The sequence below is a fragment of the Lepidochelys olivacea genome (assembly GCF_965140295.1).
Source record: "Lepidochelys olivacea isolate rLepOli2 genome assembly, chromosome: 1".
Taxonomy (NCBI): Eukaryota; Metazoa; Chordata; order Testudines; family Cheloniidae; genus Lepidochelys; species Lepidochelys olivacea.
In genome coordinates, this window is record NC_140411.1 from 15,741,722 (window position 1) to 15,764,468 (window position 22,747).

At 42.9% G+C, this 22,747-nt stretch overlaps 1 protein-coding gene across 1 annotated transcript in view; it reads left to right on the top strand.

The window, feature by feature from the left end:
- The window catches only part of UVRAG (UV radiation resistance associated), a 164,277-nt gene extending 143,916 nt beyond the window's left edge, over window positions 1-20,361 (top strand). Inside the window, exon 15 of the mRNA XM_084646724.1 lies at window positions 18,482-20,361. Within this exon, the coding sequence (XP_084502850.1) occupies window positions 18,482-19,184 (703 nt within the window). The 3' untranslated portion in view covers window positions 19,185-20,361. The remainder of the gene's footprint in view (window positions 1-18,481) is intronic.
- The last annotated feature ends 2,386 nt before the right edge of the window (window positions 20,362-22,747 follow it).

A 22,747-nucleotide genomic window follows, 5' to 3' on the forward strand; every position in this document is an offset into this window, starting at 1 on the left:
CTTCCCTGCGTCAGGATCCTGAACTCAACCAACTCATGGTCACTGCCTCCCAGATTCCCATCCACTTTTGCTTCCTCCACTAATTCTACCCGGTTTGTGAGCAGCAGGTCAAGAAAAGCGCCCACCCCTAGTTGGCTCCTCTAGCACTTGTGCCAGGAAATTGTCCCCTACGCTTTCCAAAAACTTCCTGGATTGTCTATGCACCGCTGTATTGCTCTCCCAGCAGATATCAGGAAAATTAAAGTCACCCATGAGAATCAGGGCATGTGATCTAGTAGCTTCCGTGAGCTGCCGGAAGAAAGCCTCATCTACCTCATCCCCCTGGTCCGGTGGTCTATAGCAGACTCCCACCACTACATCACTCTTGTTGCACACACTTCTAAACTTAATCCAGAGACACTCAGGTTTTTCTGCAGTTTCGTACCGGAGCTCTGAGCAGTCATACTGCTCCCTTACATACAGTGCTACTCCCGCACCTTTTCTGCCCTGCCTGTCCTTCCTGAACAGTTTATAACCATCCATGACAGTACTCCAGTCATGTGAGTTATCCCATCAAGTCTCTGTTATTCCGATCATGTCATAGTTCCTTGACATCACCAGGACCTCCAGTTCTCCCTGCTTGTTTCCAAGGCTTTGTGCATTTGTATATAAGCACTTGAGATAACCTGTTGATCGCCCCTCATTCCCAGTATGAGGCAGGAGCCCTCCCCTCACAGACATTCCTGCCTGTGCTTCCTCCCGGTATCCCGCTTTCCCACTTACCTCAGGGCTTTGGTCTCCTTCCCCCAGTGAACCTAGTTTAAAGCCCTCCTCACTAGGTTAGCCAGCCTGCTGGCAAAGATGCTCTTCCCTCTCTTCGTAAGATGGAGCCCGTCTCTGCCCAGCACTCCTCCTTCATGGAACACCATCCCATGGTCAAAGAAACCAAAGCCTTCTCTCCGACACCACTTGCGTAGCCATTCGTTGACTTCCACGATTCGACGCTCCCTACCTAGGCCTTTTCCTTCCACAGGGAGGATGGACGAGAACACCACTTGCACCTCCAACTCCTTTATCCTTCTTCCTAGAGCCACATAGTCCGCAGTGATCTGCTCAACGTCATTCTTGGCAGTATCATTGGTGCCCACGTGGAGAAGCAGGAAGGGGTAGCGATCCGAGGGCTTGATGAGTCTCGGCAGTCTCTCCGTCACATCGCGAATCTTAGCCCCTGGCAAGCAGCAGACTTCTCGGTTTTCCCGGTCAGGGCGGCAGATAGATGACTCAGTCCCCCGGAGGAGAGAGTCCCCGACCACCACCACCCGCCTTCTCCTCTTGGGAGTGGTGGTCGTGGAACTCCCAACCTCAGGACATCGCATCTCATGCCTTCCAACCAGTGGAGTCTCCTTCTGCTTTCTCGCCCCAGACATACCATCTGGTCCACTCTCCGCAACGATACCTGTGGAGAGAACATGAAAGCGGTTAGTTACCTGTGTCTGTGTTACTGGAACCCGGACATTCCGCTTACCTCTTCTGGAGGTCACATGTTGCCAAGCTTCTTCACTGGCCTCTTGGCTCCTCTGTGCAACCTGCTCTATATCTGTAGAGCTTTGTGCCCCTAGAAGCCTATCCTGAGTTTTGTCCAGGAAATCCTCAGTTTCCCGTATGCAACACAGGGTTGTTATCTGTTGCTCCAGACCTTCAATCTTCTCTTCCAATATGGAGACCAGCTTGCACTTTGTACAGACAAAGTTGCTTCTGTCCTGTGGAAGAAAGACAAACATGGCACAGCCAGTGCAGGTCACAACAGCTGAACCCCCCCCTTCCATATCACCTTCCTAATACGAGTCAGGTAAGCACCTTCCTACGTAGCTTCCTACTACGAGTCAGGTAAGCATTACCTCATCGCAGTCCCAAACTGGGGGTGACTCACTCGAGAGTCCAACAGATCCTTTTGTTGCTGTGCCTAGGCAAGTGTCCTTCGTTCCTGTGAGACTGGGCTGGGTTTGTCCCATACCTGCCCTGATCAGGTGTGAACTGCCTCTCTGCTCTTGGGGAGTTTTTGCCTGGGCTTATTTTAAGCCATGAGGATACATTTTCAGCCTCATAACTACATACATATTATGACCTATAACATTGCTATATCACTAATGTAACAACAATGCTCAGTGCATCATGACACCCGACATGACACTTTGCATTGGATACTACACAATCATTTTACAAGGATGAAGATGGGGGTGTAGGGTGTTCCCCTGTCACAACCTGGTCCTAGCTAGACTAATGGTAGCCCCATTCGAGCCACTGTCTATATGTTCCCTTCTGTATCTCTTGTGGAAGGTGGCCTTTCCGGTTGCTATCACATCGGCCAGGAGGATGTCAGAGTTAAAAGCACTAACCCCCAACCCTCCCACTCTGTCTTCCACAAGGATAAGGTACAGCTAAGACCACACCCAGCTTTCCTGCCCAAGGTGGTATCCCAATTCCACCTCAGCCAGGACATTTTTCTACCAGTTTCCTATCCCAAGGCATATGCCAATGTACAGAAGTAGAGGTTTCACTCATTAGATGTGGGGAGAGTGCTAGCATTCTACATTTGAGTGCACAAAGCCTTTTAGGAAGTGAAACCAGCTGTTTGTAGTGGTGGCAGACCGGATGAAAGGGCTTCCGGTTTCCTCACAACGCATCTCTTCCTGGATTACAGACTGCATCAGTACCAGCTATGACCTCGCCAAGGTCGCAGCCCTGGCTGGTATGGCCCACTCGACAAGGGCTCAGGCCTCATCCACCGCTTTCCTGGCCCAGGTGCCCATGCAGGAGATCTGCAGAGAGGCGACCTGGTCCTCGGTGCATACATTTGCCACCCACTGTGCCATCACCCAGCATGCTAGAGATGATGCAGCTCTCTGTAGAGCAGTGCTCCAGTCAGTGATTCCTTAACTCCGACCCCACCCCTGTAGGAAAGCTTGGGAGTTACTCAGTTGGAATCGACGTGAACAATCACTCGAAGAAGAAAAGACTGTTACCTTCTTGTAACTGTTGTTCTTAGAGATGTGGTGTTCACATCCATTCCAATACCCTCTGTCGGAGTAGCCGAAAAGAAGGAACCAAAGTGGGGTTGGGTTGGCAGGGTCATATATTGAGCGCCATGAGGGTGCCACTCCAGGGGGCTCCTGACAGGAGCTGCTAAGGGGAAAAGACCACCGTGCACGCAGCGTGCGCACACCTGATTGGAATGGATGTGAACAACCCATCTCAAAAGAACAACACTTACAAGAAGGTGAGTAACCATTGTTTTCTGAGTCCATTGCCATCAACTCTGTATTGAGAACTTCAGTCATGAATTACTCTTTCAAGGTTGAGATCCTTGGGGTTTGTCTACACTGAGATTTTTTGTGCACAGATTAGAGCTAGTCGCACCACCTGTGCGAACTCTTAGTGTAGATGTGCTGCAGTGATGTAAAGGATAACTAATACTAGTGCTGCTAGCCTGAGGGGTACTCTAAGTAAAAAGCAAAATTGAATTGTTCTGTTTTAAAATGAATACTTATAACAATCTTGCTCATTTAAAACAAGTTTAACCTTTATAAAACAAAATGATGTTGAAATGTTCTTGAAATTCAATGATTTATCTTTGCATTTTAATTGGTTTTATAAGTAGAAGTGTGTGTGTGTGTGTGTTACTATTTTGACTACTTTTTAAATATATATGTATTTGGCACTTATGATGCCTTTCATCTGAAGGTCAAACTGCTTTAGACAGCAATCAGACTTCCTCGCTCTTCTGAGGTAGACATTATCCCTGGGTCACTGATAAGTTGATTAGCCTGAGAAGTCCATGATGAGCCAGTGGAATAACCCAGAGGGGAGGGTAATCTGCTGGAAAAACACTTTTAGTGCTGCCCTGCCCCCTGCCATGGAGCAACCAAGACAAAAAACAAGTAAAAAGGCAAAGTTGTAGCAAAGGGAGAAAGAAAACCAGCCAAAGATAGCTGGGCAATGTGGCACCCCCTGGATGTGGTTTTGGTGCTCCTGGAAGTTGCCAACTATAATTGTCTGCCTGCGAGGCCTGCCTTGCCCAGAGGTCATGATCTAACCACTAGACACATCCACATTATACATAGTTATATTCAAAAGAAAAATAAAAGCTGGTGGTGATGGCTTTCCTAGCAAAACTACACACTCTGTGTGGCACAGTCTGGGAATGCAAATTAACATGAATCACTGACAAGCTATTTAGGGTATAAATGGTGGTGGTGTTGAGGTAATACCTAGGAACCGAAGTCATTTATCAGGGCCCTGTTGTACTGGGTGCTGTCCAAACCCATAAGATGTCTCTGCCCCAAACAGCTGACAGTCTAAATAATTAACATTAATATTTACAGTATATGATTCACATACATCATAAACTCCATTCAGTTTATTAAGATAGTTGTACCAGTGGGATGAGTTTAGCACGATAGCCCACTTCCATATTTTTATAGGATTTTTACTGGGCAGCCAGTGCTGCTAAAAATCTGCATTCTTTGGGCGCTCTTCAGCCTGGGAATTTCTTAACATTTAGAATAATGTTTTGTGATTAATCTGATTCATAAATTACACTGAGTCCTCCTGTCACCTTACAGCATCTGTCTTCCACATTTCAACGCAGTGCTGCATATTTTATACATTTTTGTTAAATCAACCTTAGGGCTGGTCAACACTGAAAATGTACATTGGAAAAAGTCCACCCCCCTGAGATATGCAGTTAAGACAGCCTAATCCCAGGTGTAGACCTCACTAGGTCTAAAGAAGAATTCTTCTGTCAACCTAGCTGACACCTCTTGGGGAGGTGGATTAACTGCAGTGATGGGCAAACCGGACCCGTCACTGTAGTGAGGGTCTACTCTGAAGTATTACAGCAATGCAGCTGTGCTGCTGTAGCGTTTTAAGTGTTGACATACCCTTAAATGACCACTAGGGTAGATTTGCACCTTTTGGCTTGAACATTGTCCTCCTTGTTAAGATCCAGGTACTGTGTGCTGTTTGCTTGTCTCCCTACCCCTTGCCTTTCTGTGAGCTTCTTTAACCACTTTATGGATAGTTTGTTACATCCACTCCTAATTTTATGGGCTCTCCTGCTGCTCCTTTTAGTCATGGGTGTGATATGAACTTTCTCAATGCTGCTTGTGTTGACAGCATGCACTCAGCTGCCAACCTCACTGAATCACCTTGGTGCCATAGAAATGTTGGGATAGTTTAAATGACACTATTGAAATAATTGATATTTATCTTGTGAAATGAAGTTGCTCAGTTTGGATTTGAAAATAACCTGCTGTCCCTTAAAAAAAAAATTTGAACTAGGCTGTGGAAGAGTCTCCCCATTTCAGCTTTGTATCCAAATTAGTTTGGCAATCGCTTATTGAGAGTACCTGCTTCAAGTACCTTTCTGATACTCTGCATCACGGGGTCACTCACCACACTGGCACCTCCTGTTGGGCGTTTCGAGAATTAGCTCAGTCCCAGTGGGTGTGCCCTCAGGTGGTGGTGGCTTTCCTGTCCCCACCTCCGCCTGCAGACCCGTTACAGCTCCTTTCTCTCAGCACCTGCTCCATGGAACAGCCCTCCGGCCATATCACCATCTGCTTTCTCCCCCCCCCCCTTCCGGGGACTCCTCGAGCAAGAGTCCAGCCACTCCTCGCAGCATCTTAGCAGTCCCCAGTCGGGCCGCTCCTTCAGCTGCTAGTGCGGGGGAGGGGGCAGGCCTGCCCACTACTCCAGGCCCCAGCATAGAGACCCTGCAAACAGCATCTTCCTGCTGCCTCTTCCTTCCAGCTCACTGTCTCTATTTCCTGGCCCACTTTCCTGCAGCCTCAGTTCCTTCTGCTCCTACCTCTGGCTCCAGCTCCTTTGTCCTTTTCCCAGTGCCTTGAGCCTGCAAGCCCTGGCAGCCGGTCAGGAGCTCTCCTTAGTCCCCGGTCCCTGCTAGCATCTGCTCTTCCCAGGGTGCTGGCCCCTCTGTAGCTCTCTAGGAAGCCAGTCATCTCCCTAGGGCTCCCTGCAGCAGACTAACTTGCTCTGGTCTGCGGCTTCCTTTTATATGGGCCAGCTGGGCCCTGATTGGCTGGTCCAGCCTCTGCCCTGATTGACTGTTTCCCCTGCAGCCACTCCTTTGGCTGCCTGCTGCTGAGCCTCTCCAGGCTGGTTTTAACCCTCTCAGGGCCAATGCCGGGCTGGCACCACGTCACACTCTGTTTCACAGAATCCATTCTTCAGCTCGGAGCCCTGAGACTCCCTTCGGCCCTATTAGAAATGTGTCTTTGCATCGGGGTTTGATTTTCCTGTTGTGTTTCTGCTGGATCTCTTTGCCTGGTGAGATCTGTATTGTTTTGGTTTCTTAAAATGATACCAAGCTGGGAGAGGTTGCAAGTGTTTTGGAGGACAGGATTAAAATTCAAAATGATCTGGACAAACTGGAGAAATGATCTGAAGGAAATAGGATGAAATTCAATAAGGACCAATGCAAGGTACTCCACTTGGGAAGGAACAATCCGTTGCGCGCACAAAAAATGGTAAATGACTGCAGAAAGGGATCTGGAGGTTATAGTGAATCACAAGCTATATATGAGTCAGCATTGTAACTGCTTCAAAAAAAGGAAACATTCTGGGATGTATTAACAGGAGTTTTGTAAACAAGACATGAGAAGTAGTTCGTCTCTCCTCTGTGCTGATACGGCCTCAACTGGAGTATTGTGTCCAGTTCTGGGCGCCACATATCAGGAAAGATGTGGACAAATTGGAGAATGTCCAGAGAAGAGCAACAAAAATGATTAAAGGTCTAAAAAAAATGACCTATGAGGGAAAATGGAAAACATTCGGTTTGTTTAGTCTGCAGAAGAGAAGACGCCGGGGGAACATAACAGTTTTCAAGTACATTTTAAAAAATTGTTCTCCTTAACCTCTGAGAATAGGACAAGAAGTAACTGGGTTCAAATTGTAGCAAAGGCAGTTTAGGTAGGACATTAGGAAAAGCTTCTTAACTGTCAGGGTACTTAAGCACTGGAATAAATTGCCTAGAGAAGTTGTGGAATCTCCATCATTAGAGATTTTTAAGAGCAGGTTAGACAAACAACTGTTAGGAATGGTCTTGATAATACAGAGCCCTTCCATGAGTACAGGGGGCTGGACTAGATGACCTCTCATGGTCTCTTCCAGTCCTGCGATTCTATGATACATACATATTTTCACATCGCCGCATGAGTGATTTATTGCTTCAAACTCGTGTCTCCAAACTCTCTCAGCATCTCTCCTGACACCTATATTCTGCTGTTTACATATTTTCCTGCAAAATATTTCTTGTGCTATGTGAAGACAACATCAAGACAGATTTGTCCGTTTCTGTGCACTCTTTTATGGCTCTGAGTGGCAAGACTTGCCTTTCTGATATAGAAGCTGGACATTGGCTCTTTCTTAAGGTGAAAGATTATGAGGCTAAGTTGTTAATTATCCTGTCCCACTTGCAGTTCTCTTAAATATTTTTGTTTCCTTCCCTGTTTTGAAATTTGTTTAGTCTTGGAGCTTCATTGGCTTTCAGAAAAGCATAGTTTTTGCTGATGTCGAGGGCCCTGAAATCCTATTCACATATTTTAAAACTCCTGTTCTCCTTTGGCATGCCTTTTGCTTCAGCTTCTGAGGATTGACACTTTCTCATGTTTTTAGACTGTATAATTTGTGGCCAGGATACGTGTTTATATTCCACTTCATTTATGGAGCTCTCTTTCAAAAGTTAGGCACTTGAACTAAATTTAAATCAAATCTAAGGATTTCTTTAGTTTCACTATTTTCTAATCTATTCAACAATTTAATTTTAGTCAAATTTTGTGTAGCATTCCAGGAACAGCATAAAATGTCAAAGGGAAAGTGACTTTAGCACCAAGTGAAGAATGCACTTCAGCAAACATGGGTATTTCTTCTTTGTTAATAGAGTGTAGATGATATGCTTACACATCTGCGGTAAACATGACAACCCTTTTGACTTTGTCTGATCAGGCAGATCTTGTTTTTAGACCACATATTTGAAAGCTTTATCTCAAGATATCATTCAGGGATAGTCTATTTGTTAAATCAGGTTCTTCTTTGAGCGATAGCATGTCCATTCTACTTCAGGTGTGTGCACATCCAGTGCACAGTTGTCGGAGATTTTTCCCTCACCAGTACCCATTGGGGCAGCACATACGCCCCAGGAAGCTTCATGCTGCTGCGCAATGATATAAAGCAGCGGTTCTCAACCAGGGGTCTGGGGCCCCCTGGGGGGCTGCAAGCAGCTTTCAGGGGGTCTGCCAAGTGTGGCTGGTGTCAGACTCACTAGGGCTCAGGGCAGAAAGACAAAGCCCCACTGCGTGGTACTGCAGTCTGGGGCCCTGAGCCCCAGCACCGGGGCTGAAGCCGAAGCCTGAGCAACTTAGCATTGTGCTGCCCCCTGTGGCGTGGGACCCCGGGCAATTGCCCTCCTTGCTACCTTCTAACACCGGCCCTGGCTTTTATATGCAGAAAAAACATGGTTGTGGCATAGCTGGTCCATGGAGCTTTTATAGCATGTTGGTGGGGGGCATCAGAAAGAAAAAGGTTGAGAGCCCCTGATATAAAGGGTGGAACCACCGCCAACCTCATTTACTTCTTTTCACCCAAGACCGTTGTGGAGCATCTTGTCTTGCTATCACAAGTTTCCTTCTATTGGTATATAGTTCATACCTGCTTGTACTGGCTTAGTAGTTAAAGTGTTAGAGAAGTTTTCTTTTAAGTGTTTTTTCGAAAACCTTGGTTCCAGTTACTAGGTACCGGGGCACAGCTCAGACGTCAGTATTCAAGGTTTGCCACTTCTGCAAGACACTGATGCCAGTGAATGACTCATACTCCAGTTGCCTGAAGTTTCTTGGAGAGACTCACATCCGCAATTGATGTCTAATTTGCAAAGACTTTAAGCCTAAAACCAAAAATGACAGGGAGGCTAGGCTTAACTTTCTGCTGATGAAGGCAGCCCTGTTGCCACCCTTGGACCTTCCCATTCGGAACAGGTACCAAGCATATCTACATCTATCAGAAGTATTCTTTCTGTTTTGACTGAGCCTCAGGGCCAATTGAACTACCACAATAGTTCATAATTGCCTCAGGCTTCTAGGGCATATGACCCCTCTCACTTAATGGTTCGACATGCCAGTCTCCATGTCAGAAAACTGCAAGGGTGGCTAGTGATGTACACAACAATTACTCATCCTTTAGGCATGTTAGTTTGATTACGAGCACAAATCTTGGCCTCTCTGGGTTGGTGGACAGAACTTTCCAGTGGGTTTTCCATTTGCTCCTGGTCAGCCAACTTTCATTCTAGTCACAGATGCTTGTACCCTTGGTTGGGGTAGAGGGGGTGGCGCACAAGGAATCCCTGCAAGCACCAAGTTTATGGTCTGGCCACGCTGTGACTCTTAATGTAAATGTCCAAGAACAGAGCCATCTGGCTACCTTGTCAAGCTTTCCTTCTCTATATCAAGGCAAGAAATTTGGTTGCGCTTACAGACAAGACAACAGACATGTTCTCTGAACAGACAAGGTGGGGCCTGGTCAGCTCTGCTGTGCCAGGAGGTAATGAGGCTGTTTTTCATCGCCAGGTCAATCCACTACAAAGCTTCTCACCTTCAGAGTGTGCAGAACAGTCTGGCAGACGAGTTAAGCAAATCCTTCACCAGTCACCACAAATGGTTGCTCTAACCAGATGTTCCCAGATTCATTTTTAGCAGTGGGGGACTCCCTGTTGATTTTTGCTGTGAACAAGTCTATGTGAGAAGTGTCCTCACATTTGTTCCTGAGCAGATCACAGCCCAGGGTCTGTGATGGATGCTTTCCTATTACCCTGATAGTCAAGGTCTTGTACTCATTTCCTCCAGTCCCATTCCTCCCTAGTGTTGAAAATCAGGCAGTACCATGTTCAAGTCATGCTCATAGTTCCAGCGTGGCCTCAGCAATATTGGTTTTCCACTCTGCTGACCCTTTCAGTCAGAGTTCCATTGACACTACTACTGGATCCAGAGCTGATCTCTCAGGACCACAGTCACCTCCTCTACTCCAATCTGCAGGCCGTCTATCTGAGAGCCTGGATACGCCACCGCTGATTCCTCAGGAAGAGATCTATTCAAAAGTGGTTCAGGACATACTTTTAAATAGTAGAAAACCTTCTAAATATACTTAGTTGTAGGGGGGAGGGATAGCTCAGTGGTTTGCGCATTGGCCTACTAAACCCAGGGTTGTGAGTTCAATCCTTGAGGGGGCCATTTAGGGATCTGGGGCAAAAATTGGGGATCGGTCCTGCTTTGAGCAGGGGGTTGGACTAGATGACCTCCTGAGGTCCCTTCCAACCCTGATATTCTATGATCTAAGGGGAAAAGGTTCCCTGTCTGGTTCCAGGAAAAAGGTGTTTCTCTACTCTGGGCTCTAGTCCATCATGTGTTGGACTATTTGTTATACCTGAAACAGGCCGGTCTTGCCATTTGTTTCATTGAAGTCCATGTAGCACTTATCTCGGCTTTTCACCTGTCGATCACTTTTCTCCAATCCTATGACAATCAGATTTCTAAAGGGTTTGGGCCGGGAGGATCCCCATCCCCACTTGGGACTTAAACCTGGTGTTAACAAAATTAGTGGGTTCTCCTTTTGAATGTTTAGCCACTTGTTCATTACTCCACCTCTCAGTGAATGTAGCTTTTTTGATGACCATTATATCAGCCAGGAGAGTAGGTGAATTATGAGCTCCAGTGTCTAAACCTCTGTATACTGCCTTCTTCAAGGACGAGGTGTACCTACACCTTCATCCAAAGTTCCTTTCCAAATTGGTGTCTCACTTCCGTATTAATCAGGCTATCTATTAACCAACTTTCTTCACTAAGCCTCATGCTCATAAGGATGAGGAACTTCACACATTCTAGAATGGTATTAGGAGACCATTGGCATTTTACCTGAACAGGACTAAACCATTTGGGTCATCTTTATACAGTCTGCAATTGCCACACACTGAAGCGCTGTCGAGTCTCTGCTCAAAGAATCTTGTCCTGGATCTCCTGTTATATCAGTTTGTACTACAACTTGGTCAATGTAACCCCTCCGATCAGTGTCTTAGCATATTCAGTGAGGGCACATGCAGCCTCTACAGCCTTTCTGGCCCAAGTACCCATTCTGGACATTTGCAAAGTAGAAACTTGGTCCTCAGTGCATACCTTTGCCTCACATTATGTCATCTCTCAACAGTTTAGAGATGATGCCAAGGAGGACTTGTGGTCCTTCAGTCTTTATTTAGGTAGGCTCCAATTCCACCAGCAGATCAAGCTGTTTTTGAGTCATCTGAAGTGGAATGGACATGTGCAATCACTTGAAGACCGTTACTAATCTGTTCCATAACTCTGGTTCTTCAAGGTGTGTTGCACATGTCCATTTCAAAACCCATTCTCTTTTGCCTCTTTATCAGAGTCTGTCTGGTGCAAAGGAACTGAAGAAGGGTGGTGGCAGCTCTGCCCTTTATATTGTCACCTAGTAGCACGATGCAGCAGAAGACTCCTGCATCGTCCCAACAGGTACCATTGAGGGAAAAATCTCTAACTGGGCCCCAGGCACTTATGCACCTGAAGTGAAATGGATGTCTGCAACACATCTCAAAGAACGGCAGTTACAGAACCAATTGGTAACCATTTCTTCTTAAATATTGCTTTTTCTTTCATACTGCCTGATGCAAGGAGAAAAGTAAAACTGAAGTTACTGAGCTTAGAAAACTCTGGTAGCTTAATTTATGAAGTTTTAAAAAAAATTGTCAATTTCTTAGCTGCCAAAAAAGACACAATTTCACCTTAACTTCATATTGGCAGCCTTCTTTTGGCACCTTTTGCAGCCCTGTCATTATTGTGCATTATTTAAGCAGTAATCTTTAAGAAGGTGAGAAACTATTATTGCTGTTTAGCACAGTTGACATGATATTGGCTTAGAGCTGTGCCTGGAGTTCAAATATTTCAAATGGCTATAAACCAACTTAAACACCTTCAGTTAGCGTTCTTATTACCATGAGGTCATAGTTTGCAACCAAAAAAAAATCAAATGGTGTTTAAGTTATTTTTTTAAAGTATTCTCATACCATAGAGCATAGCTGTGGATTTTGGCTTCTGGCCAGACAATCAGGATTTAGTATTTTGACCAGCTGTGATCTAGTAATGTTCCTCGGAGGAAACATTTTGTAGGGAGGGAAAGATACATACTTGAGACTGTGAATTGTATTCTGTCTTCCATAATACATTATTGTTTGAGAGACTGTTATAGATAGAATAAATAATCAGAAGTGAATCTGATTGAAAGAACTTTTTGAACAATAAAGCTGTGAACAGATCACAATTCGCATCTCTTGACTGGAAAAAAAATACTTTGAAATATTGTAGATTTAAAAAAAATCTCTCTGAACTCCCAGGTTGCTGCACAGCAGAATTCCTGTCTCTTGCACAATAGGTGCTTCTGAGGGTGTCGAAAGGTGTTACTAGCAATCAGTGAAGAGAGAACACTCTAAACAGACTTTAAAGGAAACTGCTTTATTTTGGGCTGCTAGTGAAGTAACTTTATGTATGTTGTAAGGCTTACAACCTCATTATGATATGGCTTTTTGAAATCCAGACACAATTGGAACATTCAGATTCTGTCATTGATGTAATATGCTTATCTATAATGCTCAGTAAATGTCAGTTTTCCCAATTTTTATTTATAAATTACACTTCATAATAGCATTTCATTTTGCCCCATATGTCACTGACTCCAGTCTGGTCCAAGTTGATGACTGAAAGTCTGATGGCAATTTACCAAATCATTTCATATACTTCTCTGGTCTCAGACCATTCCTAGTGGACAGGGGTCCACATCTGTTTACAGTCTCAGAAGATGAGCCAAGTAACTGGGATTGGAAGCTGAACTAACTTGTCCTTAGAAACAGTTTTTGTCAGGGTTGTACCTTAGCAGGGCAGCCTGGGAAGTCTTGCATTGCCACCAATTGGGTAGATAGACGTCCGTCTCTATAGCTGCTAGACAAACGAATTTCACATCTTCTGAAGTAACTTTTTAAAAAAATCCTCTGCCAATTAGCTTTAGCTTGCTAACGGAGTACATTATTTAATCGGTTGCAAAACTAAGTAACCTGCTGTTTGTCTAAAATCCACAATCTAGTCAAATATTGTTTGCCATCCATGGGGAAATATTTGAAGGCTTAGAATGGAAGACCATAAGTCACACCATCCAGTTAAGGGAAGGCATATTCTGTACAATCCCTCACTTTCGCACTTCATTTGTACTGATTTTGTAGGAAGTAACTTGTATATACTCCTCTCTAGATGCCAGTACATATTTAAGGTTGTAGAAGAGAATCAACCTTCAAGTTCTTGTGCTTTCTCTTAGGTTATGATTGTAGAATACTATAAATACTCTTAAACATAAGTTCTAACCATTGCAAAGTAAAACAAAATGCTAAGCCATTGGTGTGACTGAGGTAATATAATAGAAAACTGGAGACAAAGGAAAATATAAGTATGTGGGCTCTGATGGGCCTTCATTTAAAAAAAAAAAAAAGGGGGTGGGGTGGGGACAAATTAATCCCTGACTTCAGTGGAATTACACCAATTTGTCCTAAACTTGTTGCAGTGAGAATACTCACATGATATTTTTCCAGCACTTTTTTGTAATTTTAATTATTCTAGTTGTGGATTTTTGGCCCTTAATTGTCCTATTTGTTTTATTTAGCTATTTGCTCCTGTATGTTCCCTAAATTTGTATATTTCATTTAGCCTATGGCCAGTCTGAATCCAGTGCAGAATAGGGAAGTATAGTACCTTTATTTTAATTATTGAACCAGAAGTATAGGGACACAGCCCTGCCCCCAAGGAGCTTACAATTGAAACACCTGGCTTGTGGCTGCAGTTTATTATACTGTTTGCCCCCAGTCTCCAGTCTGACCATCATTTTGAGAATACAGTTCATTGATCATTCTCCCACCACCCTCCTTGATGCACATCATGTTCCTAGAACAGCAGTACACTTAGCCCTTTTTTCATTGTTCTGCTGACTCCAGATGGGATGAATGTCCTGCGGCAGAATGATCAAGTTGATTTCCTGCTTAGAGCAATTTAATATCTGTAAACTCTTCTAAATGTAAGCCCTGTTTTATTTACATGAACTATGTGTTAGTGTGGTGAACAGTAGCAAATGCCAAATAACTTAGCAATTCTCTCTGTAACCCCTCTCCCAACTTCCCAGCTCTGATTTTTGTCATATCTGAAGTTAGACCTGCTCCTACCATCAGATTCATATGGGTAGATTCCCATTGGCTTCAGCAGAGTGGCTTAAGATTCTGCCTTGATTAATCTGATTGCAGGATCAGGGCCTTAAATTGTAAACTGTTGAGGCGGAGGGACTGTATCTTATGTACTGTGGCCCCTCCCATAATTTTGAGCATTGTAAAAGTGTTCCGATGCAGTGCATTCGTTCTTCTGTTTACTGTTCAAGAAATATGGCCAGACATGACTTTCCTGTAGACCTAGAGAAGCTACAGCAGCCTGTGCATACTCAAATTCTAAAAAAATGAGAAGTAACTTCGTAATCATTAGAAATTAATTTTGCATTGCTGCTGCATTAGACTGTTAGGATCATTTAGTGTACATCTCTGTCTGCACACTTGATCTACTTGCAAGGAAAGGAAGTTACTTATTTTTGCCGATGAACAACCTCTTTTATCGCATCGACCCATCACGTGTCAGTGAAAAAGTCTGGTCTTATAAATGTGTTCCATCGTTTTAAAAAAGAACAAACCCAGAAAACTTTCTCTGGTTTTATTAAACTTGTTTTTGACCCTTTATTCACTAAATGTCTGCAATATAGTTAATGTGGCATGTCTGTTTATGCAGCTGCCATTGTGTCCTAGCACGAACAAGTTTTCTAAAATATATGCCCTATCTTGCCGTGTTTTTTCCTTCTGCTGTAAGAGGCATGCCTTATTTTGTTTGAATATTTTGGCTTAGTTCCACAATTGCTGGTCTAGCTCTTTTTGGTCTGAAGCAGTATTTTCTTTCCCTTCTTTGGACAATGTGGTTCTCCTGGGGTTCCAACTAGCAGGAAGAGATTCTTGTTTGACTATTGACCCTGACATTGTTATAGAACCCAAGGAGCATGATTTCATCTTTGAATTTTACAGAATAAATTAATGTTGGAATCAATTGATGGAGTGGCCTACCTTTTTGAAGGGAGGGGAAATAAGAGTTGCACTGGAGGTTGAAAGGATTAGTGCTGGGCTGCATATAAATGATTTTCCCCCCCTCCTCTGGCATAGTTTTTTTTAAACATTACCATTTAAAATAGATTGTGTATATATTTAGTGATGGAGAAGGCAGACTTATCAAATAGATCAAGACATGAAAAGCCCATTCTAAACAGTGGTCACTCTGTCTTCATCCAGACTACACAAAATAATTTTGGAACATTGTTCCTGGGGTGCCCCTTTGTGAAGTGAGATTGTAAGCCATGTGCAGTTTGTGCTTTGAGTCACATGGCATACTCTTGGGCTGTGTAAATAATGGTGCACATGTTCTTGGTCCTGCTCCAATGCTTTTGATGGTCTGGACTAGTGGGTTTCTTTCTGCAGTTTGAACGGTTAGTGACAAATCACTGCCTTCCATGTCTCTTCTCCCCACGCAGCTGAGTGAGTTCCCTGTACAGACTGGCTCCTCCATTTTCTTCTGTTCAACTTCTGATTCTGCTGAAGACAGATGCTATACACTCCTTGTAGGGCAGGCAGATGACAGTGTCACAAGTGTAGCTGTACCCAAATTCCTGCTTCACTAAGCAAATGGTGCTGCAATTGTGAAGCTCTCGTTCACCACCAAGACTGATGGGAAAAGGCCAGGCTCTGTCTACCTCTTCCTCCCAACCGACAGATGGGCCTCTTCCAGCAACGCTCATGGCAGTGGCATCAGACTAGGAAAGTCTATTCCCCTGTGCTCTGCACTTCAAGTGGGGCGTTGGCTCTCTTCTGCTCAGCCCCTCACTGGGCAGCCAACATTCAGAGTTCAACCCCCCCACCCCCACCCCACCTCCGTCAGGTCAAGTGGCATGTGCTACTAGATCTGTTGGGAAAAGGATGCAAGAAGGGACCATTCACTAGATGCATGAAGGAAATAATTTTTTCTACCATGTAGTTATCCAGTATATCTAGAAATAGGCAGAAGATAGTATTCTCATTTATCAATACGTAAGCTTTCATTTTATACTAAAAACTAGCTGCTATTTCTTAAATGACCAGACAGACCCTTGCAGTTAAACAGTGAATGAGCAGTCAGATGTGACTGTCTTTTATAGCTATTTATTTATTAGATGAGAATATTACTTCACATAAACAACTTCAGAATGACATGCCCCTTTCCGTCAGCTCCAAACAGTTTGCCAAGGAATGCTTTAAGAAATGTGGTCTGGCCTTGAGTCTTCATAAACCCTCAGGGCTCAGAGTAAATCTCTAAGATATGTAACATAGCCATAAACATGTTACAGCTTCATGCGGAGCAAAATGCTTTATATAAAACCTATTTGACTATATTTTTTAAATGGGCGGCGTGAAACTTCCTGAAAACACAGCAGTCCGTTCTTCCCCTCTGTTCCTTTGTTTCTCAGACTAAGGCTCCCATCTCACAGGGAAGGCTCAGCAAACCCAGAGGAAATGAAGGAAAGGAAAACTTACTAGGATTTGAGGAACCTAATATCTTATACTTAGTGCTGAGTGTTTGGTGGTGGTTTACTGAATCCAAAGCTAAAAGGAGTAACAAAAAAAGGTGAAATAGACTACCCCTGGTATACTTGACTAAAATATACAGCCTGCTTGCAGTCTTCATCAGTTTTTTTTAAAAAAGGGGGTTGCACTTGGTATGAAGGTTCTATTTACAAATCGATAATATAAAGGGTTGTTAAATGGTTGGCGTTTTAACAAATGGCTAATGGTTGGAGTCCACCAGGTCAGTAGGGATGGCTTATGATCATCTATAACGCCATCCCCTGGTGTGCTGAAACCCTCTAGAACACATGTTACTCTGTAAGATATTTATAACATCTATTCATTTATTAACTGTTTGTAAAAAGTTTATAAATGGAAACTTAATGAAAGGTGTGTTCAAAAAAAGCTTGCTGTAAGGGAGGCCCGAAGCAGCACTGAGGTCCGGAAGATAAGGCACTGGCCTGGGAATTGGGAAACATGGGTTTTGTTCCCAGCTCTGTCACTGACTCTCTTTATAGCTTTGGACAAGTAATTTTTCTCTCCGTGCCACATTTTCCCCAAGTTGGGATTCTTACTTTTTTTTGTAAAGCGACTTGAGTTCAAGTGAAAAGTGCTGTGTACTCTCCACAGTAAGCATGGAAGTAACAAAGCGCATCAGCCCTTGAATGGAAAGGGGAGTATTGTTCAAACTTGACTGATTTTTGGAGGTCACATGTGCCAACAGTGTTAGGGGATTGAGTTGTTCAGGGGATTGGTAATGGCTGTATTGGAATTGGTTACTTGGAGGTGAAATGTGTTCTCTATATCCCAAGAGCTTTAGTAATCAAACAGTTTACCAAAGAATGTCTTTTTGCCAACAAATATGAACTGAGTCGCTGACTTCAGTTTCCTCATGGGCAGCGTTCCCACTATTAACCACTGCCATATTTGCTTATTGCTATCATAAATTTGCTTGCGAAGGCTGTGTTGCTAATGTTCATTTAATGTAAAAAATAAATACAGATAATTGGAGCATTTGAAGTATTTTACAAATCACTTTTCAGAAACTTATTGTGGAGTAGAGTAACATGTAAACTGATTTTAATCGATAGTGTGGCTCACCACTACTCATTTCTGTCTTTGCTGGTCAGGAGCTAATGCTGGCTTTTTGCTAACAACAACAATACTTAGAGTTCTGATGGCCATAGTTTCTCTGTAGTGTTTACAAGCCCTTATACTGCTAGCACAAGTTAATTTTATAACAGTCAAGATCCTGTGCAATACCTCCTGAAATCTCACAATAGGCTATGCTTTTGGGAACTTCTACTCGAAATAGTGCTTCCAACTGCAGTGATTGCTTATTGAAGGATTTCATGATAATGAAAACTTTAAGGTAATTATATGAATCAGTGTAACATGATAGTTTCTTGGTTGGTTGACATTTAGACAGTGGGAGTTTTCTACATACACCCCAGCTGAGCTTTAGTTTTGTCAGTGAAGTTGTAACTTGGGATGTCTTCTGCAGTGTACAGCGTTAAGTGATACATTTTGGGTGCCAACACTCTAGGGCCAAACTTGCTGGTCTTGCTCTAGAAGTCCTCAAGTAATAGGTTGTCTGAGCTCAGTAGTAATTCATTTGTCATAGCCCTGAAATGATGCTCTTCTGGTTATAACCCCTTGTGCTGTGATCACACACTGACTATGATTTTGTCATTTTTTATCTTATAGCGATCGGCATCATATTTCTAGTGCAATTCCAGTTCCAAAGAGACAAAGTTCTACCTTCGGGGGCTTGGATGTTAGTTTATCTACTGGGCCCCCTTCTCCAGATAAGGGACACCGGAAACGAGCCAGCTCGGAAAATGAAAGACTACAGTACAAAACCCCCCCTCCTAGTTATAACTCTGCATTAGCACAGCCTGTTGCCATTGCAGCCCCTGTAGAAGAGTCAGATAAAAAATCTGGATCTCCAGCCTCATCCTTAGATACCTCCTTGGACTTCTCAAAAGAAACCAACAAAAAAAGAGAGGATTTGTGTGACAGTTTAAATGCAGAAAATGGGAGTCTGAATAATGTCCAAGACCAGCAGGAGTCTTTCCTGGGACGTATTAGTGCAATAAATGGAACATTTCTGCCTAGTGAATGCACTGGCAGCGCAAGCAGTGAGCAGCCATGCGAGTTCCATCCGCCCCTCAGCACTGATCTTTGTTGCACTGTCGAGCAGGCAGAGGAAATAATTGGGATGGAAGCAACAGGATTCAGCACTGGCGATCAGTTAGAAGCCTTTAACTGCATCCCGGTGGACCATGCTGTGGCAGTGGAATGTGATGATCAAGTTCTAGGGGAGTTTGAGGAGTTCTCCCGAAGGATCTATGCACTGAATGAAAACATGTCCAGCTTTCGCAGGCCGCGCAAAAGTTCGGACAAGTAAGCTTCAACAGGAATTCTGTAGTGGACGGTACCACGGTGATCTCCGCGATCTGAAATGAAGATGAAGTTGCACTTATAATCCTTTGTTTTAATTATGGAAAAATGATTAAAACTGTTCCTTTGGTGTTGGAAAATTAACTTTGTAACTGAGAGTGATAACACAGGATCATGGTATATTCACAGTCCAGGTAAACTTTGACTCTGTTTCCAGTCCTTTCTTTGTCTGGTATTTATAAGCTGTTTTTCAGGTACCAGAGTCCATTCTAAATATTTTCTTTGAAAGAGATTTTAGTGCCAATCAGGCCCTTGTATGAATCTGTCTGCTTACGTTATTTAGTTATATTTTATTTTCATCTTTTGAGGGGAAAAAAGTTAATTTAAAAATATATCTATGGTAAGACCAGCAGTCATTATATTTTTACCTTCTCCAATATACAGTTTCTCTTGAGCAATGTAGTCAGTATTACAGAAATACCATGAATTTGCTACTTTTGAACAACGTCTTATTGAGTTTTGCAATCCTTAAAATTTTAAGATTGCACTGATGGGTTTTCTGTTCTTTAAAGCCTGGTGGAAACATGCATCTTTTATAAGCATCTAAACAAGATTCACACAGTTTCTCTCCCCACGTAAATGATACTCACACCAATTCCCTCCCCTCCTACACTCACTGCTACTACCAGCAGGCAAAATTTCTGGGTGGAGACATTGATAACTTAACTATTCAACAGTCATCTGTTAATGTAACCAATGGAAATTGCCCCACTCCTGGTTTAGGATTAAAATAGAGCTACTTCACCAGAGGCAAAAGCCTAAAAGATGCATTATATGAGCAGGTTCCACCTGTCATCTGTAGTATGAGATGTCTGGCTTTCAGACATCAAGGTGCTGTGATGGATTTCATGGACACTCTCAAGTAATCCAGACTATGTGCAGTCAGTACATGGGAACTATTATGCCATTTGATTGTAGATAGGTAGTTTACCACTGGCACACGTGTTTACAACTTCACTAATGGAAAAACAGATTTTGCAGCCTGTTCGTGATTTCCTGGTATTTGTCTGAGTTCGATTTCATTGCTCTTGCTTTCTATATTGTATACCCAAGAATTTGGGCTCAGTTGTGAGCTCTCAAATATAAATCTGTATAGCAGAATAAAAGTTTAATTTACTTCCTCATGCCTGATTTTTCTTTCCCACTTTAACCTTTCTCTTGGACCGATAAGCTAGTCTGTTACTTTCTAACTTCACCATAAGGTTAACCCACATTAATTTAAACTGTGGATATGTGTAGGTTGACAAAGCAACACATTGAGTGCGAGATACAGTAGACACAGTTGCAGTCTAGAAGCTGCATTTTCTGTGTAACCCCTTAATGAGGTATATTGAAACCCTATTTATATTTTCATTAAAAGTTTCAAAAGTTTGTTTCTAACTGCATTAGTCAACCTAGCCTTTCTACAGCATTTCACCTACTTTTAGGATATTGCAAGAAACATTTAAAGACAGGCATTCAGAAATTAAGGCCAAGGTATTAAGCACGTGTCTAATGTCAAGCACAAACATATTCCATTTAACTCAGTGGGACTGCTCAAATGCCTAAAGTTGGGCACATGCTTAAGTACCTTGTGGAATTGGGCCCCATCTGCCCTAGAAGATGGGGCTTCAGTTCTAACCTCATGAAAAATTCCTTTGCATTCTAAATAAATTGTCTGTATTTCCATAGGTAACAGCTGTTTTAAAGCACTATTACTATGCGTGGGGAAAACTTACAAAATACTTTTTATTAAACCCTATGGACAGCAGAATGAGAGCCAAATATGAATGCACAGAATTCCCATTGAAGTCTCTCTGCTTCAGATGAGAACAAAGTGGTGGGATGCTCCATGCTAATGACTTCATCTTACATTCTTCCTCCTCTTTGCTAGCCGAGAAATGTAGCAGAACCTCCTATAACCTCCAGTCTGAGCACCGGTGGCAATAGGGGTCACTCATGCACATGGGAGGGTGGAATTTGATTTTTTTCTTTTATAAAGCGGAGCACTTCTACTGATACATACATGCATGAGGCAAGTCATTCTATTTGGGAGTGTAATGTAGCCTGTGCTGTGGTGTCTCTAAATCTACCCAAAGAAGAGTTGTAAAATTATGTCCCTTACACAGTTGACTCAAAGCAATTGAACAATGTATGAAACAGGATTCAGAGAACAAAAGTGTGACGTTAAATACCTTTTGCATTAGTTTCAAATTGATTCTCAGGTTCCACACAACCAAACAAAGCCCAATAGTTGTCTTCCCATATGTTGTGTTGCTCTTTAACCCAGTGTTTCTAGAGTTTATAAAAACTCTTCTAATGAACCACTAGTGACCCCCTGTAATTATTATGCTTATATCACAGTACAGCAATTCTTGAGTCTGCATGTTTGTTGCACAAGTTTGCTTTACCTACTTTCTTCAATAATGAATCCTTTCAGCGCACCCACACCTTAAATTGCCACCAAGTTTCTTGGCAGCGTTTTTATAATGTTCTACCTAAAACAGTGTCTTGGGGCTAATCAAAGCATTGACAAATTTTTGCCATTATAAGGCAAAAATATTGCACAAACCACCACCTTGCCTTTTTACAGTTTGCCTTGTAAATTACTGAATTTAAAAAAAATCTTGGTGAGGGAGAATGGAGGCAAGCTGTAAAGTGGGATGATAGATCACTGCATTTTAGTTGCCAAGAGCCTTTTAGTTTCTGCACAGCTGACACACTGTAGAAGTCTGCAAGTGTTTTCGAGTGAAAATGTTCCATTGCATTTTCTTCCCCCGCTAGAAATTCCTAAGATTCTCAGAATATTAGTTTTGGAAGGTTGCATCTAGCTATATTTTTATAGCAAGCATGAGTGTGTTGGCTTATCCTTGCCTAGCCAGGTATTCTAAATAACTAAAACAAAATTAAATATCCCATAATAAATGGCATGTTAAAGTTCCATTGGTAATTGCAAGAAATCTCGGCATCTGTATTTATAAAATAAAATTGGTTAGTATTTATCTGAAGAGTTAAGTGTGTGGTTTCTTTACTAGAGGACTATTTTAATCTGTACATTGCTTCAAATTGCATGTCGTGGTGACCTTTGAGTCCAATGTTCTCGCTCAATAAAGTTTCTTGGCTTTCAATTCCTCAGCCCCACATATGAATAATATTCATATTGAATATGAATAATATGAAAGCAGGTTTAGTTTAAGAAAACATCACCTTGTCTAATTTGATCTGAATTTTATTTCACATGAGATGGCACTGCATCACTTTTTCACACTCCTCGCAAAGAGATGGTACGCAGCTGGAATAACAGAGCCACATCCCATTGTGCTGCTCTCGGGCAGCTGGACACGCAGAGCTTCATGGATTGTGGAAATGTCATGTTCATTCATAAGGGAGGTGTTACTAGTCTTCTGGCGCCTTCTGTGATCCAAGCTAATAAGCAACATATGTCTGTTGAAGGAGTTTATCTTCCAGTCAAACAAGAGACCACCACTGCAACCCCTAAAAGGGAGTGACTGTGACACGGGACACTGGGTG